The sequence below is a fragment of the Schistocerca americana genome, chromosome 5 (genome assembly GCF_021461395.2).
Source record: "Schistocerca americana isolate TAMUIC-IGC-003095 chromosome 5, iqSchAmer2.1, whole genome shotgun sequence".
Taxonomy (NCBI): Eukaryota; Metazoa; Arthropoda; class Insecta; order Orthoptera; family Acrididae; genus Schistocerca; species Schistocerca americana.
Genome location: NC_060123.1, coordinates 400,371,186 through 400,387,672, shown reverse-complemented (window position 1 = coordinate 400,387,672; position 16,487 = coordinate 400,371,186). Strand labels below are relative to the sequence as shown.

At 38.9% G+C, this 16,487-nt stretch overlaps 1 protein-coding gene across 2 annotated transcripts in view; it reads left to right on the top strand.

The window, feature by feature from the left end:
- The first annotated feature begins 8,377 nt into the window (after window positions 1-8,377).
- LOC124615360 (unconventional myosin-Ie-like) overlaps window positions 8,378-16,487 on the top strand; it is a 384,348-nt gene continuing 376,238 nt past the window's right edge. Inside the window, exons 1-4 of one of the 2 annotated variants that reach the window (XM_047143176.1) lie at window positions 8,378-8,410; window positions 8,556-8,797; window positions 9,210-9,335; window positions 9,558-9,647. In XM_047143176.1, the coding sequence (XP_046999132.1) occupies window positions 8,795-8,797; window positions 9,210-9,335; window positions 9,558-9,647 (219 nt within the window). In that variant the 5' untranslated portion in view covers window positions 8,378-8,410; window positions 8,556-8,794. Of the gene's footprint in view, window positions 8,411-8,488; window positions 8,798-9,209; window positions 9,336-9,557; window positions 9,648-16,487 lie in introns of those variants that run through there. The other variant, XM_047143175.1, reaches the window with a different exon arrangement.

Below are 16,487 nucleotides of genomic sequence, written 5' to 3'. Positions count from 1 at the left end.
TCTGCATCGCAGTGTAGCTTGCTCGACAGGTTTCGAGAGGGTGCGTTTCTGGATGAGGTATCTAATATATTGCTTCCCCCTCCCGAGGAGATCACGAATGTAAAATTAGAGAGATTAGAGCGCGCACGGAGGCTTTCAGACAGTCGTTCTTCCCGCGAATTATACGCGACTGGAACAGGAAAGGGAGGTAATGACAGTGGCGCGTAAAGTGCCCTCCGCCACACACCGTTGGGTGGCTTACGGAGTATAAAAGTAGATGTAGATGTAGAAATGTTGCTGGGTGTGCTCAGTGTCACTGCAGCTGGGAATGTGGGCAGCTGGGCATGGTCGGTCGGCAAGAGTGAGAATTTCTTGTGTTTGTTGGGGCAGAGGGCGCAAGAGATGGCCTTGAGGCTGTTGTATGTTAGTGCAAGTGTAGCTGATGTGTTTTTGATGCATTGTAGGAGAGATGCGTTCTCAGTGTGCAGTGCGTCAGAAGCTGCGCGACAGTCGTCGTAGCATTTATGAGCCAAGAGTAGTTGTTTTGCCAGCATGATACAGTTCTTGAGTGGGTCAGTGTATGTGAAGTCGTTGTCCTGTTGTCTGGGTGGGCTGTGTTGTGTCACGAAGGCATGGGGTTCTCAGTGTGAACAGCATTGTATTGTGGCATCCCCTAACATGGTGCAGAAGTGAAGCATGTTGGATCTCCAGTAAGAGCTGGAAGTGATGGAGGAAGTGAGTTCTCACTACCAGTTTTGTGACACCATGTGAACTGGTGCTGTGTTGAATCTATATACCTTGATCTTTGAATTGCTAGCCTTGTAAAGTTATAGTATTGACATTTTGTAGAATGTCGATGTGCTCTCCAGTGGTATGGAGCTTGTGTCAGATCCACCAAAAAGAGCTTTCTTTAATTGAGATTGAAAACCTCCAGTCAGCTTCCAGAATGCGCAGTTGAGCAGATGTGTGCTTGAGTCACTGACAGTGGCTGTTGGTGACGTGACGTCTGTGCATGGACTGATACATCTACAGTGGCATGTGTGTGAAGTTTGGGAACCTGCGGGGAGAATGGCAGTTACATGTGGTGTTGCTGAACTTGGCATGGTACCAGCAGGATTATGACATTTAAGCAAGGATGGAAGTCAGATTAATGTTGCCTATGGTGGAAGTGGCGCCATGCACAGCCTGCAGGTTGGAGGCTGGGTTTGAAGCAGTGATGCCATGTCAGCCATCCTCAGCTCTGCTTGGGATGGTTCAAAGAGGAGGTAAGGGAGAGGGGAGGGAGCAGGCGACTGAGTGGTAACATAGTGTGATGGTAATGTGTCTTTGTAATTAGTGGTGCCTTTGTTGTAGTACCACAAATATTCTGTCCACAAGGGCCACTGTTTTCCCTGGCGTTCAGAGTTGTGTGGTATCTTTGCCAGTTGTAGCTGTGGCGGACTTGAAAAATTCAGAGAGTCCAAAGGACAGCATCTGTCATGAGGTTAATGTTCAGTGTGGATCAGAGTCATCACAAAAGCTAGGACAGTATTCTGTCATTCAACCTTTCATCATAAATAGCCTGCTTTAAGTGTTGCTCGGGTGTCAGGGAAAGCTGTTTTAGCAGTGCTGACTTGGCTGCATCGTACTTGTTGTGGGAAGGTCGCGCTAAGATGACTTCACCTATTAGGTCTGCGTGTTCTACCAAATGACAATTGTGGATGGCGAATCAAGTGTCATCATCAAGGATGCTTAATAAACTAAATACACATTGCACAGTGGTGAACCATTTTGTCGGTTGTTCAGCTCTAAATGGAAACAGTTTAGCTTTTGAACTGAGTCTGTGACGTAGATAATGGCTGTGGTATGATGCAGTTACTGTTGACCAAATCAGACTTGGTTATGAGAGAGTTTGTTGAGATTGAGGTGTGGTGAGAAACATGGCACCTGATGCACCATAGTATCCAACTGTCTGTATGGCTACATGCAAAATGGATGAATGTCTGATCATGTTACATGGCACGAGTGTTGCAGTTGGCTCATGAAGCATATCAAAATTTGAAATAATTTCCACTTGGTGATTTTGTACGCACTGTTGCGGATTTGAAGAAAATCATGTTTGAAGTCTAGTAGCAAGTTGTCTTCTGTTGGTTGCTATTGTCAGATCATAGCAAGTGTCATGCTGGCTGGTAGCATTTCAGTTGTAGTGGTGGTAAACTCGTGTTTTATGACAGGTTGATGGTCCACACAATGATTGCACTGTTGGTACACATCACTTGCCTTAATCACAGATGGAATGTTCTGTGGAGCTGGAAGAGCTGTGTTCACAACAAAAGATGATCGCATTGTTAATGCACAATAAGATGTTTGTTATAAAAACTTACGTGATGAGTTTTGTGGTTGACACAGGGTAATCATTGTTGAAGAATTCTCTACCGGGAGACAGGGAACATCCTTATGTCGTAGTCACAACAATTGATCGTATAAATAATTTATTTACAAAGCACACTGACACATCCATGTTCAGTCATGGTATACAACACACTGTGACTTGTGAAAAAAATAAAACGCTGCTTCAGTGACAAAAGAAACTTTGGTCTTAGCCCATAACCCGTTGTGCAGACTATAATAAGTTTACAGCAGCTTAAGATGGATGAGTTTTATTTGAATAAAAGTATACTTTAACACTAGATACAAAATACTTACAATTAACTACGATTATGGGAAAACGGTACACTATGGAATAAAAGACCATGTGCAGGTCAGACGTGACAAAGATAAAAATGAATCACACACACAAGAACATCACATACCTATACACATAGATATTCAAAGTAAATCAGAAGAAAATTGGTGCAACAAGGTACACTACGAAACAACCCCAAACTTCCCGCCTTTCTTTCCGCTGTTTCTTGAATACATCCTCATGGGATACTTATTTGTTCAGATTAATGTTCATGGTGTGTAGCTGTGTGGGAATTTGAGTGCACCAGAAATGGTGAAAGATGTGCGTACCATTAAATTACTCATATCCACTGACCCTGTAAGAGCGTTTCAACCAGTGATCATTATATTACCTGGATGTTGCAGTCCAGCTGTCCGATCGTGTCGACCAAATACGCTCATAATGCGTTTTTTTGGCAAACTACAATACAGTTGCCACGGAATGTCGCTAGAAACAAAAAGAAAACATTTTCAGATTCTACTCCCACTTCAGCCTACTATATTGCATGTTGATATAAGGTTCAAAACCAGAAATACGTTAATAATTCTTTATCGAGTACAGACTGATAGTAATTTGCCAAACTACAAAACAGCAGATGATGCAGATGACAGACATATGCAGGCACATTGAAGTGCTATGCTCAGAGAACAGAGCTATACATCTAGGTAGCATAGTAATCATTGTCTTCAACCTATACAACACACAAACAAGCTCAGACAATTGAAAAAAGTCTGAGGACTGACAAACTTCCGGTAACACAGCCTTGGTTTGTTGGTAGGCCACTTGGAGCAGTGCAAGTTTATTATCCTCCATCTCGTTTTCTTAGTTGGTGATTTCAAATCGTTCATATTTGTTTTCATCTCTTAGTTAACAGAAGTTGGTTTCATCGCATTGTGTTTGAATTACGACTTCTTGTGCTCTTTGATTTGCTTTGTAAATGTGTTGCTCATATTCTGCTTAATTTTTGCTCATATCTGTAACACCGAGTGGAGTAAATGATTCCATATTTGTTTTACTTTCATAGAATCTGGTTCCTTCACAAGGTGTTCTGTTCCTGCCTATGAATTCGTGTGTGAACTAAATGACTTAAATGTATTGTAAGTATATTTCTCATATTCTACTTTAGAACTGATATTCAACTTTTATACATCTTGTCATAGAATTCTACTTTGAATAGTGTTTCTTCCTGGCACTGAATATGCTTTGTAATATTAGTGACCAGTTCTGTCAAAAGATGCTAACTTGGAGTTCTCCATTAAATGCGAATAAGTACAAAAAATGGATGCAAACCAAAAATAAAGTAAAATAGAACAAAATTAAATCGAGCAATTCACTCATGGATTTGTAGCTGTGAACAAATGTATTCATACATCAGCCCACAGAACATCATGTGGGAAGACCAACTTCTTTTAACTTCTTTTTTATATGAAACAAAAACAAATGTGGAATCATTTACTCTACAGAATGTTATGGACGTGTGTAAAATCAAACGGAATACGCCCAATATACCTACAGTGCAGTCCAAAGAGTGCAATACACACAGGAAGTTACATCAGCAGTACAATGCAGTGAATCCAGTTTCTGCATTGTGTTATGTCAGATTATTCTTAGTTTTGGCATGTGCTAAACACAATTATTTCCGCTTGATCACGGCCATGTGATCGAAACGGCAATATTGGGTTTTATAAATATATAATTTTATGGCCAAATGCTGACCATAATGTCATTTATCAAATTTTACATGACTGTGAACTCCAGCTACAAGAAGTTAATCTTAGTTTTTCATTGAGATTCCTTGAAAAAGTTAATCTGAAAGTTACAAAGACCTCTCAGTTTTGAGGCACACACTTTACTACTAGACTATGGGACACACAGATGAAAAATGTTGTTACCTAAATCCAACATCTGGAAGTAAAAATATAGATTTTAGTGATATATTTTCCTGTATTCAAAGTTTCCTGCCACACCACTTGGAGTGTTGCCATCATTCTCTGTTCCTGGATTATAAAATGGGCATTGCACTGCATACATATTTTGGATTTCTGTGTACTCCTTTTCCTTTTTTGCAATGTAAAGTTTCAGTGGTACATGGGAATTGTGGCACTGTGAAAGGCACTGTTCTTATAATTTCGCAAACTGTACAACTGCCTGTCATGAGTACATTTCTGGCAAATAACAAGCTATCACATATGTTAATATGTCAAAATTTGGAAATAAACTGAAGATGATGAGTAGGAAACCTGAAGCAGGAATAAGAGGAGATTGTCATTTACAGTACAATTATCTGAAGAGTCAGCTTTACTGACACACCCACATACTATGTACAGGGAGGAGTATGGTGACGTGAAAAGAGAAAGGGTCTGTTTGCAAAAAAAGTGAATTTATTCATTACAAATCAGTACACAGCCAACAGACAAATGAGTTCGATTTGTAAATGTGAATGCAGTTGCGACTGCACAGCCACAGTAAAAACTGTTAGCACAAATAGTTCACTACTGTCGGACATCACAGGCCTCGAATAGTGGTCCATGAGGGTTTAGACTCTTCGTTGTTATAAGCACCATGGTAAAAAGTGGACTTATGGCGGAAACGAATGATCTCATGTCTAACCTGCAAGGTGCCATGTCTTTGGTGGACACGTGAAAACAAAAACATAGTGTTAAACTGAACCTGCATGGTCCATGACTAGCAGAATCATATTAAGAGATGAGATCTGCATGGTGCCATTGCTCGGCTTGCACACCTCGTCTTCTCGCCCTGTGCACTTTACACCATTGCAAAAATGTAGCCTAACACTAAATGACAGCATGTGCCAGCAGATGCCAGGCACCACTAGTTTTGTGCTGGTTGTGAATTGCAGGTCTGCTCTTCCTGCATTCCTGAGGTATGATTGCCACACAGAACTCCCCTCCCCCCCTGCCTCCCCCCCTCTCCCCTCCCCCCCCCCCCCCCCTGCCTCGCCCCCTCTCCCCTCCCCCCTTTGGAGAGCAGGGCTTGGAAGCTGCGAGAAAGTGCAGCCTGCAGCTAGCTTGTGTGATGGATTTTGGGGATTGCTTGCCTCATAGTGATGTCAGTGTAAGCACAATGGCAGCACTTGGGACTGGTCAGTGGTGAGTGGGCAGCAGCGCAGGATGTTGACAGGTCAGAACCTGTTTCAATAAGATACTTCACTCTGGAGGCTGTGCAACTGCTATTATGATGTCTGCAGAGTATCCCTAGAATGACCAGTACTTCACTGCTACTTGTGTGAGTAGAACTGCCAGTAGCTGCTCTGCTGCTGCTATAGTGTCTGCTGCCCTCTGGCTGTGAGTTTGACAACTAGTCGAGCTGTATGTTTAGTGCCGCCAGCTGGGTGGCCAGATTCTGGAGTTTGGTACCAACGCCGGCAAGTCCAGAGGGCTTGTGTCACTGCAGAGTGACAGCTGATGCCAAGGCCACAGCATTGTAGGTTTCAATGGCTGCAGTATTAGCTGTAGTTGCTAGCATGTCATGCGTCTGCTCAGTCGGAACTACAATGGTGTTCAGCTGTGTTTCTGTCTGCATGGCACTTGCACTTGAGATGGGAAGCTGCAAACCCAGATAGCAAACTGATTCTGGAAGTATGTCAGACTGCGAGTGGCTACACAAATTGTGTATGAAATGAGAGGACCTCCTTTCTTTCTAATCCTCTTGTCACAGCAGCTAACAAACCCTTTGTTCTCGTGACAATGAAATCCATCAGAGTAATTCCTCCTTCAACAGTCTGTATGATACCTCTATCAGTAGATACACTTTGGGCACGTAGTCTTGGTCAAGCTGACTCACAATGTAATCGAATTTGGTGAGGTTGCAGGTGATATTGTTCCTTAAAAAAAACCGCCTCCCCTTGGCTGAACCACACTAATAGATAATGAGGCCAAAAGGGAGGCAGCTTAACTGACACCCTTCCTAGGCTTATTGGCCCTCCATAACAGAGGATGTCAGTGTGGTGGTGCTTTATTCTCTGAAGCTTTTTTTCAGCTAACTACGGGTAGGCAGAGTCCATGTGTGCGGGATGCGCCTGTGGGTTGTTCTCCAGCCTCTGGTTTCAAGCCAGCAACTTGTCTATTATCTTTTGCATTTCCTCTGTGGTCGCCATTTTGTTTCTGACAGAGTTCTCGTCCAAGGTTGGGGAAAATGCAAACTAAAAGTAACACAACACATACAAAGAAAAATTCGATGTTCCAAATAGTGTCTACATGTGACTATCAGCAACTACAGAACTCTTTGTTCGTAAGATAATGTTCAACAGACCTAATGTCAGCGGCTATAAGGAACACAAAAGGAAACACTAGAAAAGTTTACGAACAAAGCACACACCAACTAAGCACAGTTTGTACTTAAGGACATAAGTGTTTGTCAAGTCTCGGTTCTGCATCTTTCATACCACAGAGAGTTGGTCACATCACATGTTAGCCTATAGACCACATCTGGTCTGGCTCCACATTAGAAGCTTGCGCGCTCGGATCACTTGAGGGTCGCCAGTGAAGCGGGAATATGTGGAGGTCGCTGCTTATAATTCAGTTATGCAATGAGTCGGCTTTACTGCTGCATCCATGCACTACGTTTGGAAAGAACGCTGTGGTGACGTGAACTGAAAAGAGCCTGCTTCCTAAAATGTACATTTAGTAGTCACAAATGAACACACAGTCAAACGACAAATGAGTTCCATTTGTAATAGTCAATGCGCACGCGATGTGTGGCGACGGTAAAAGCATTAGCACAAATAGTTCATTCTTATTGCACGTCGCAGGGCTCGAATACTGGTCCAGGAGGATGTACACATTCAAATGCTACTAGCAGTTGCTCGATCGCGGGAAAACATTGGACTCATGGCTTCCTGTTCGACCCACGCGGCACCGTGTCTTTCACGGACACGAGAAAACGAAACGAACGACGCCAAATTATCTTCCTGTGCCCGTTGGTGCGGAGTTCGCGTAAAACTCGACACACGTCGTCCGCGGCTAGCAGAATCAGACTTACCGGAGTCTCGCACTCAGGCTCAGCTCGCACTCCTTTTCTCCTCGCCCAATGCGCGCCACACTTTTGCCAAAATTTAGCCTAGAAGTGCGCACGCCGATGGATACCTACCACTGCTCGCTTTCTCCCGGCTGTGAAATGCAGTTCTACCTTACTCTAATTTTAGCATGGCTGCCACAAACTCGTCGAAATGTTGCAACAACACGACGCCCCGACTCGGCTGATAACACGGGAAGATTTCATCAATGATATTCAACGAGAAAGCTTGTATTCCCATATCAACTAAACTTCTTTCGAGTTGCAATAATACTTTTCGGTGTGGCAAAGGTGTACTGGCGTTATAAAAAAAAATTGCCAGCTTTTTTGGGTGCAGTCATATTTGACGCGATATTGTTGATTACGATACTTCTTATGTGATTGTAAATTTATTGGTCTAGGTTTGTCAAACAGTATAAATTAGAGAGATGACGTCCGAGAAGTAAAAGTCACTGATGCCAACAACTGTTTAATGTGAAACACATGTTTGCAGCGATATGTCCATCGTATTTTCCAGTCCGGAAATCTTTATCGTATTGGTTACGACATTTAATCGAGAGGCAGGGACGAGAAAAGAAGACATATACATTTATTTCATAAACTTAGTTAATAATTTATTTGTTTTGCCACGGTGCAGTGTGCGCTATGTACTGTTCGCCAGGACATTACAAATACTGCGCTCAACATACAGATGTAAGAAGAAACATCTGTTGCATACCAATTCTGTCGGGTTTTTCGATCTCAGCTTCTCTCAATAACCCTTTTTGCTGCTCATGTGACAAGTGATTCAGATGCATGACTCAGATCCACTTCCTTTATTTAGCGTATTACGTTGTAGGGATCCTCATCGGCACAACATGCACTTCGAACAGTGAAGATATCTCCTTTAAATTCACAGAAGAACTTCGCGATTGCCAAAGAAGATACAGGATGGGTGGTGTTTGTTGTTGACACTTGACAGATATGAACTGATAACACAAGCAATGTGGAATGCATTCATTTTCCTTTACCGGTAAAGTAAAATTAAAAGTAACAAATAAATAAATTCCTGGAACAGACACCTCCTAACTAGGCAGAATGGTGAGTGTCACTATCAGATTAACTCATTTGACGTTAGTATAGTTGGTGTAGGTTCATAACAAACAAGTAGCATAGTTTCCTAAAAATGTTATTGAAATAAAAAGCCGGTGTTTACACTACAGCTTCACATATTGGCCCAGATAACGATTATCAAGAAGTGACTACGAGTAACAAAAACATTTTGTAATTTGTCAGTTCTTTAACGTTTACGGTAAAATCCCCTTTTGTGACCAGGACAGAAGTTTACCAGAATAGTTGCTTATATTTCTATTTACGTAGCTTTGTAAGTGAAAATTTGATAGCATTATGTGACATTTACAGTCAGATGATTAGCCTAAGGAAATGTTTAGAAAGCATAGAGCTTGTACTAGTGTACATCAGGTTAATGGAAAAAACAACCATTTGCTCACAGGTTTATCACTGGCAGTCCCACAATGTTAAGCTTTCAGGAGTTGATGATATGGTGCTACTGCCGAAAATTACAGAAGATTCTATTGTGGAAAACCTGAAGAAACGTTATATGGATGATTACATCTTTGTATCCTTTTTGGTACAAGTTACTGAAGTTCATATTTATTGTGCCCGTCTCACAAAGTGAGAAAGAGATTAAATGACTCTCTGCTTCTTTCTTATCACCTTTTTTGTTGCATTGTGGTAGACAAGTCATCCTTTCAGTTTTTGAAATTTGATATTGTCTGTTGTAGGATATTGCTTTTCAGTGTTTTTTTTGTATACCTGTATGCTCCTTAATTTTCTTAAGACATGCATTGGCCCAGTTCTTGTGTCAGTTAATCCATTCAAACAGATGCCATATTTTGGAGAGAAAGAAATAGAGATGTATCAGGGAGCAGTAAGTATGATGTTTAAACAACACTTTGTGCACTAATTACCTTTGTAAACTTAGTTGTAGGAAAGTTATTTCTGTAAGAATAGTATTATTATTATTATTCTGGATTTACAATGTGAGTGCATTTTTCCAGCCCCTATTCTAGATTACAGTAAGTCACTAATTATTGTTCTCCACTCTTCTCTATTTATCCATAAATCTTCAGGAATGTTGTTCTTCCTCATTGCTGACTGAACTCCCTGTTTCCATGTATCAGGTGGTCGTCCCCATTTTCTTCTTCCAATTGGTACCCAGTCGATTATGCATTTTGGTAGCCTTTCCTGTTCCATTCGTCTGATGTGTCCATGCGATTTAATTTGTTTGTGCTCGATGAAATCAATAATTGAATTTTTACATTTCATCTTGTCTCTGATTACTTCATTTCTTCTTCTTTCTCGTCTTGATATTCTTGCTGAACGTCTCCAGAAATCCATTTCTGTGGCTAATAATTTTGATTTCAGTTGCCATTTTGTTGTCCACACTTCTGAACCATATGTAATAATGCTCCTAACTATTGTTTTAAAAATCCTTATTTTGTTATCAGTTGTTATGTGTTTGTCCCAGACAATTCCATTCAATAAAGAGATTGTCGTCTTTCCAGAATTTACTCTTGATCTAATTTCTTTGTCCTGTTTCCCATCATTTGTAATTTTCACACCTAAATATTTATATTCCTCAGTAGCTGTTATTGTTCCCATCCCTTCTTCTAATATTAAGTCTCCATTCACTCCACCAATTACCATGTACTTTGTTTTATTCATGTTTACATTTAGACCTGATTTTTTTATATTCTTGAATCAATTTTCTGGTCATATACTCTATGTCCTCATAGTCTTGGGCTATAATCAGTTGGTCATCTGCAAATTGTAACGAGTATATTGTTCTATCATTTATTGGTATTCCCATAGCGTGACATTTTTTCTTCCAATTCTGTAAAGTTACTTCTGTGTATATTTTATACAATGTAGGTGAGATGCTACATCCTTGACGTAATCCTTTTGTGACTTGGAATCCATGTGATAGATATTTACCAATTTTTATTTTTGAAATAGAATTTTTATATAAATTTTGAATTGCTTTAATTAGTCTTGGATTTATTCCTATTGATATTAAAGCTTTCCATAAACTGGATAAAGGCACATTATCATAGGCTTTTTCTGTATCTATGAATACTAAATGTATAGGTTGTGCCCGAACCATTTTTTTTTTTTTCAATAATTTGTTGTAGGCAAAAGATATGATCAATTGTTGATCTTCCAGCTCTAAAACCTGCTTGTTCTTCAGCCTCCTTTTCTTTGTATTCTTGTTCTAACAAATATTTAATAATTCTTCCATATAATCTACTGAAGGTATTGGTCACTGTTATTCCCCTATAATTTTTACACTCATCTTTCGCTCCTTTATGTATCACTGAAATATATCCTACTTTCAAATCATTTGGGACATCTTCCCCATTTAAACATCTTTCGAAAAGGTTTCTTAACAATTCCATTAATTTCTTTGTTCCTAATTTTAATAATTCTGCAGGAATACCTCCAATGCCTGTAGCCCTTCCATTCTTTAAAGATTTTATTGCAGTTTTTACTGTCTCTATTTCCAAACGGATGTAATTCTCTGCTTGTAGATCTATCATTTCATTATATTCAGGGTTTCCCAAGTATTCTTCCCTGTTTTCTGTTAATAAACTTTTAAAATATTTTTCCCAAGAGTCATGAGTAATATATTTAATATGTGTTGTTTCTTTGGAATTCCTTCTTAATTTTTTTATAGTTTTCCATGCTTCTGTGTTTCTTTTACCACCAATATAGGATTCAATTTTTTGACATGACTGTTCCCAAACTTTGTTTTTTGCTTCTGCAACCTTTTTCCGGATTTTCGCTTGTTGTGCATTAAGCTCTATTTTATCTTGAAGATTTCTGGTATTTAACCATTTTAAATATTTTTCTTTCTTTAATTTCACTTCCTTTTTAATTTCTTCATTCCAGTAGTATAATGGATGGTTTGTACGTGTTTCTTCTGTTTCTCCTAAAGCTTCCTTGGCGGCTTCATGTAGTTTATTTACAATATAATGATATTGATCTTCTGTATTATCAAACTCTGTTTCTACCAGTTTTTCATCTAATCTCTTTTGATATAAAAATACTGTGCTTTCATTCTCCAAACTATTCAAATTATATTTAGGAATTTTGATTTCTGTTTGTATATTTTCTATAGGACAATTTCGATTTTCTTCAGTGCTTTTTCCTCTGAAGGGGAATAAAAATTTGGAATTTACCAAATAATGATCGCTAAGAGTTACCCCTCTATATACTCTTATGTCATGTATTTTTATCCTTGTTTGCTGTTTAATTATAATATAGTCTATTATTGATTTTTGATTCAATGTATCTTTATGCCATGTGTATTTATGTATTTCTTTATGTTGATAAAAGCCATTTAATATTTTCAATGAATTTTGTTCACAGATATCAATAAGTCTATTACCATTATCATTTATAACATTTTCTCCAAATGGTCCTATAATTTTATTTCCAATTTTACTTCCAGTTCTACTGTTAAGATCCCCTGCAATAATAATCTCCCTGGTTTTCCCGATATCCTCTATGATTCCATTTAAATTATTATAGAAATCATCCTTTTTACAAATTGGTTCATCTTCGCTTATTCCATATACTCCTATAATAGTAATTTTGTATCCATGAATATCAATATTAATTTTAATCAGATTTTCATCAATAGGTTCCCAGTTTGTGACCATTCTTTTGAATTTGTTTTACATCAATATCGATATCCCCCGTTTTGCTCTTTGATTTTTTGGGACACCACTATAGAAATGTGTATATGATCCTATTCGTTCAATACCTCGTCCTTTTTTCTTAGTTTCTGGGAGTATAATAATATCTTGATTTCTAGCCTCCATTTCTTTAATCACTTCTCCTACTTTATTTTGTAATCCTTGTATATTCCATACACCAATTAAGACAGTCCGTTTTCTTAGCCTTTTTCGTCTCCTATTATATCCGTCCTGCTGTAATCTTATAGGCTTTTTAACCAGTGAGGTTTTTCCAATGAATGGGGAGTTGGCCCATCGCATTAACCCCCAACCTGGAGGACCAGGTAATTTTTGCTCAAGGTTTTCTTCCTTTAGCCTTTGGTAATCCAATACCTAAACTACAAGGCAGTAGTTGCTAGTTTTGGTCCACCCCAGGTATTTTATTTCCCCGGTACCCTCCATATCTGGTGGGCATTCCCCTATCCGCTACCTGGGGAGGCGCCCGATGGGAGACTAGCAACTCCACACGGGTGTAAGAATAGTAAATAATAATAATAAACACTTTGAGTTGGTTAATTGTCGTTCAAGCAAGATGGCACATGCATCCGGCATTTGGCTGAAATGATATAGGAACACTCTGTCCTCCAGAATATGAGTCACTGTCTTACGTGTACAGCCTCATTAGGTTGGTCGCTATTCTGTGATGATCTTCGATTTATGCACAGTTGTCTCTAGGTAATTTATAATGTAAAACAAAGTTTTGCACTTGGTCACTGGACACTCTGACACCTGCTAGTGACTCCTGGACCTCGAAAATGCTGCTAAGTACCTCAAGTCTCTTTGGGAAATGGATGCCATGCTGAGAAACAAGCAGCTACCTCCCATGGAGGTCTTCATGTTTTCCTCTAGGTCCAGCTGAAAAACTGAGTCGGTATACCCCACGATGAATGAGATGACAGAGCTGAGGAGATTGACAAGACATTAGTATCGTGTGCTATAGATCGTGGCACATGGTTTTCTCATAGAAGCAGTACTTGCAATCATGAATTCTAATGTGAAGATGTGATGCAGCTATCCTTTTTCATTATTAATCACTACACTGAGTCATCTAAGTAATATTTGTGTTGTACGCATTTCTTATGGAGGAGGTTTCGTCTGCCTTTTCAGACAGGTGTATTTTAGTAATTTTATCCATCTCCTTGGGCAGTTTATTGTGCAACTTTATTCCCTGATAGAAAGTGCTGGTTGAGTCTTGTTTTTCCTTGGTAAGCGTATGTCCAAAGGACTGATCCATGATTATGTATAGAACTATTAGTGAAAGACATAGTAACATTTTCCTTGATTTGCACAACAGATTGGAGGTCAATGGAAGCATCTGATTCCACCCGTCAGCTGTGACCCTAAGGATATTGTGTTGTGTGACATCATTACAGCGGGGAGTTTGAGTTGGTTGTGTTTGTAGGTGTTGTCTTGTTGTGTTTGATGGTGCCCTCCAGTGTGGGTGTGCATGTATGTGTTTCTTTTTTGTGTTGGGTTCATTTGAGCCTTGGTGTGGTGTGTGTGGAGTTGTTGGCAGTGTTTGTAGCTCATGACATAAGGTTTGGAAGTTTTTCCAGTGAGTTATTAATCAATTTTTTTTGTTAATGTGTTTGGCATTTTCGTTAGGTGTTATTGGTTTGCTGTTTGTGGTGCCGCAAGACATTTACTTTATGTGTGGCTTCTGGTGTTAGGTATGGATATGATGATGAATATAACAGTGTTATGTTGTGGTCGGAGATGGGGGAGGACGTGTCCGTTATTAGATTCCTCCAGTTATTTGGACTGGTTGCTGAGATTGTGAAGTGTAGTATTTGTCGCGAGAACATGAGGTTGACCAGAGTTCCTTCATTTTGGGTCTGGGATGGGTACATGTGGCAGTGTCTCCGTGTGTGTGTGTGTGTGTGTGTGTGTGTGTGTGTGTGTGTGTGTGTACAATGAGCACAACTACTACAGCTAGGCTACTTATTTTTCTTATGGCCCTTACTTGAAATTTAAGACTAAGTCCATGGTTTTTGCCTACAATCCCCAGAAAAGGAACCCATAGTTAAGAATTGAGTGTGTGTAGCAATAGTATGTCACTACAAGAAAATGGCTTTTATAGACTTGTACTAGAACCCTTGGAGCATAATGTGCTGATTACATATTATTATTATTATTATTATTAGTCGCAAAGCTCCCAGAGTGAAGGCGCTAAGTAAAAATGGTCCATTTTTTGTCCTTGTTCTTCTGGTTCTTTTTATTTGTGCACCAGTTTGTCATTGTTTGCAAGAATTTAGCTCTTCTTTCTTCACTCCATTTTGTTCCAGTTCTTCGTGCTTTTGTCTCTGGTTTAACCTCCCATTTTTCTACTTTTACTCGAAAATTGTTCCTTACATCAATTTCTTCTTTGATAATTTAGGCTAATTGCAACTATTTTTTAACATTTTGGATCCATTCTCCTCCATTAGTGAGGCAATCTATGTATTTTACTATTCTTTCTGTTAGTCTGTGTTCGGGAAGCCTCATTACGTGGCCATAGAATTTAAGACGTCTTGTCCTCATGTCTATCTCCATGTTAGAATATTCTTTAATTTTGGGCATTTTCTGCAGTCTATATTCATTCTCGGTCCATCTTGGTCCCAAAATTTTCCTAATTATTTTTCTTCCTTCTTTAGATTTTCTTTATCAGTTTTCCTGTTTAGTGCCAAGGTTTCACTGGCATATAACATTGATCGTTTAATTACTGTTTTGTAATGTCTAATTTAAGCATTTAAAGATAAGCATTTTTTATTATAGAGGTTTTGCACTAATCCTAAACATTTATGAGCTTTCTGTATTCTTTCTTGTTGTGCATATTTTTCAGAGATAATTTATCCTAGATATTTAAAGTGTTATATTTGTTTATTTCTCCATATTTGGTTTGTAATTTGAAAATTTCTAAATTTGTTGTTATAAACACTATCTTTTCAAATGATATCTGCAGGCCAACTTTCTCTGCACATTCTTTTAGAGTTTCTATCTGTTTTATAGCCATCTCACAAGATTCTGCCATTATTGTGAGATCGTCCGCAAAGGCTAAGTAGGGGATTCGTAGGTTATTTGTTTATTTATTTATTTTTTGTTTCCTAATGGAATTAGTTTCCAGCAATTTTCTTCAAGTTTCTTTTCCCATTCTTCCATGATTCTGTCTAGAACTACATTGAACAACATAGGCGATAACCCATCACCTTGTCCAACCACAATTTTTATCTCGGATGGTTTTGAAAGTTTTCCCATAAATTTCACTTTGGATGTTGTATTTGTTAATGTCTGCTGAATGATTTTCTGTATTTTCTGATCCAATCTGTGGATTGAGTCATATGCCTTTTTGAAGTTGACAAAGACATACTGTAGGCTTGCCTCGCATCTTCCTTATTCTGTGATTAATTTTAGGTTTAAAATTTGCTCTGAGCATGGTCTGTTTGGCCTGAAACCAGCTTGGAAATCTGAGATTTTGGGTTCTAGCAGTTGTTGTGCTCCTTCAAGAATACAAGCTGATAATATCTTACATGTGACAGGGAATAGAGAAATTCCTCTGTAATTATTCACGTCATGTTTGTCCCTTTTTTATGTAATAGGTGTATTAAGGCACACGTCCAATCTTCTGGGATTTCTTTGGTGACCCATGTAGTTCAAATAATTCTTACTACTATCTTGAATTAGGCCCTAGACTTTTGAGAAATTTGGCTACAATTTCATCCTCCCCAGAGGCTTTGTTATTTTTGAGTTTCTTTATGTGTTTGATAATTCTTCTTCCGTTGGCAGTGTAGAATCTTTTTGTTGCAGGGCTTTGGTGTTGGATGTTGGGAGGGATTCTGTTGGTTGTGGACAGTTTTGTAGTTTTTCAAAAAAATTGGCTAGTATTTCACAATTTTCTTCATCACTTAGTGCTATTTTTATTATTTTTTAAAAATTTTTTGCGGTATCTGTGTTAATTTCACGTTAGGTGACAATTAATATTCATCCCTAAGAAC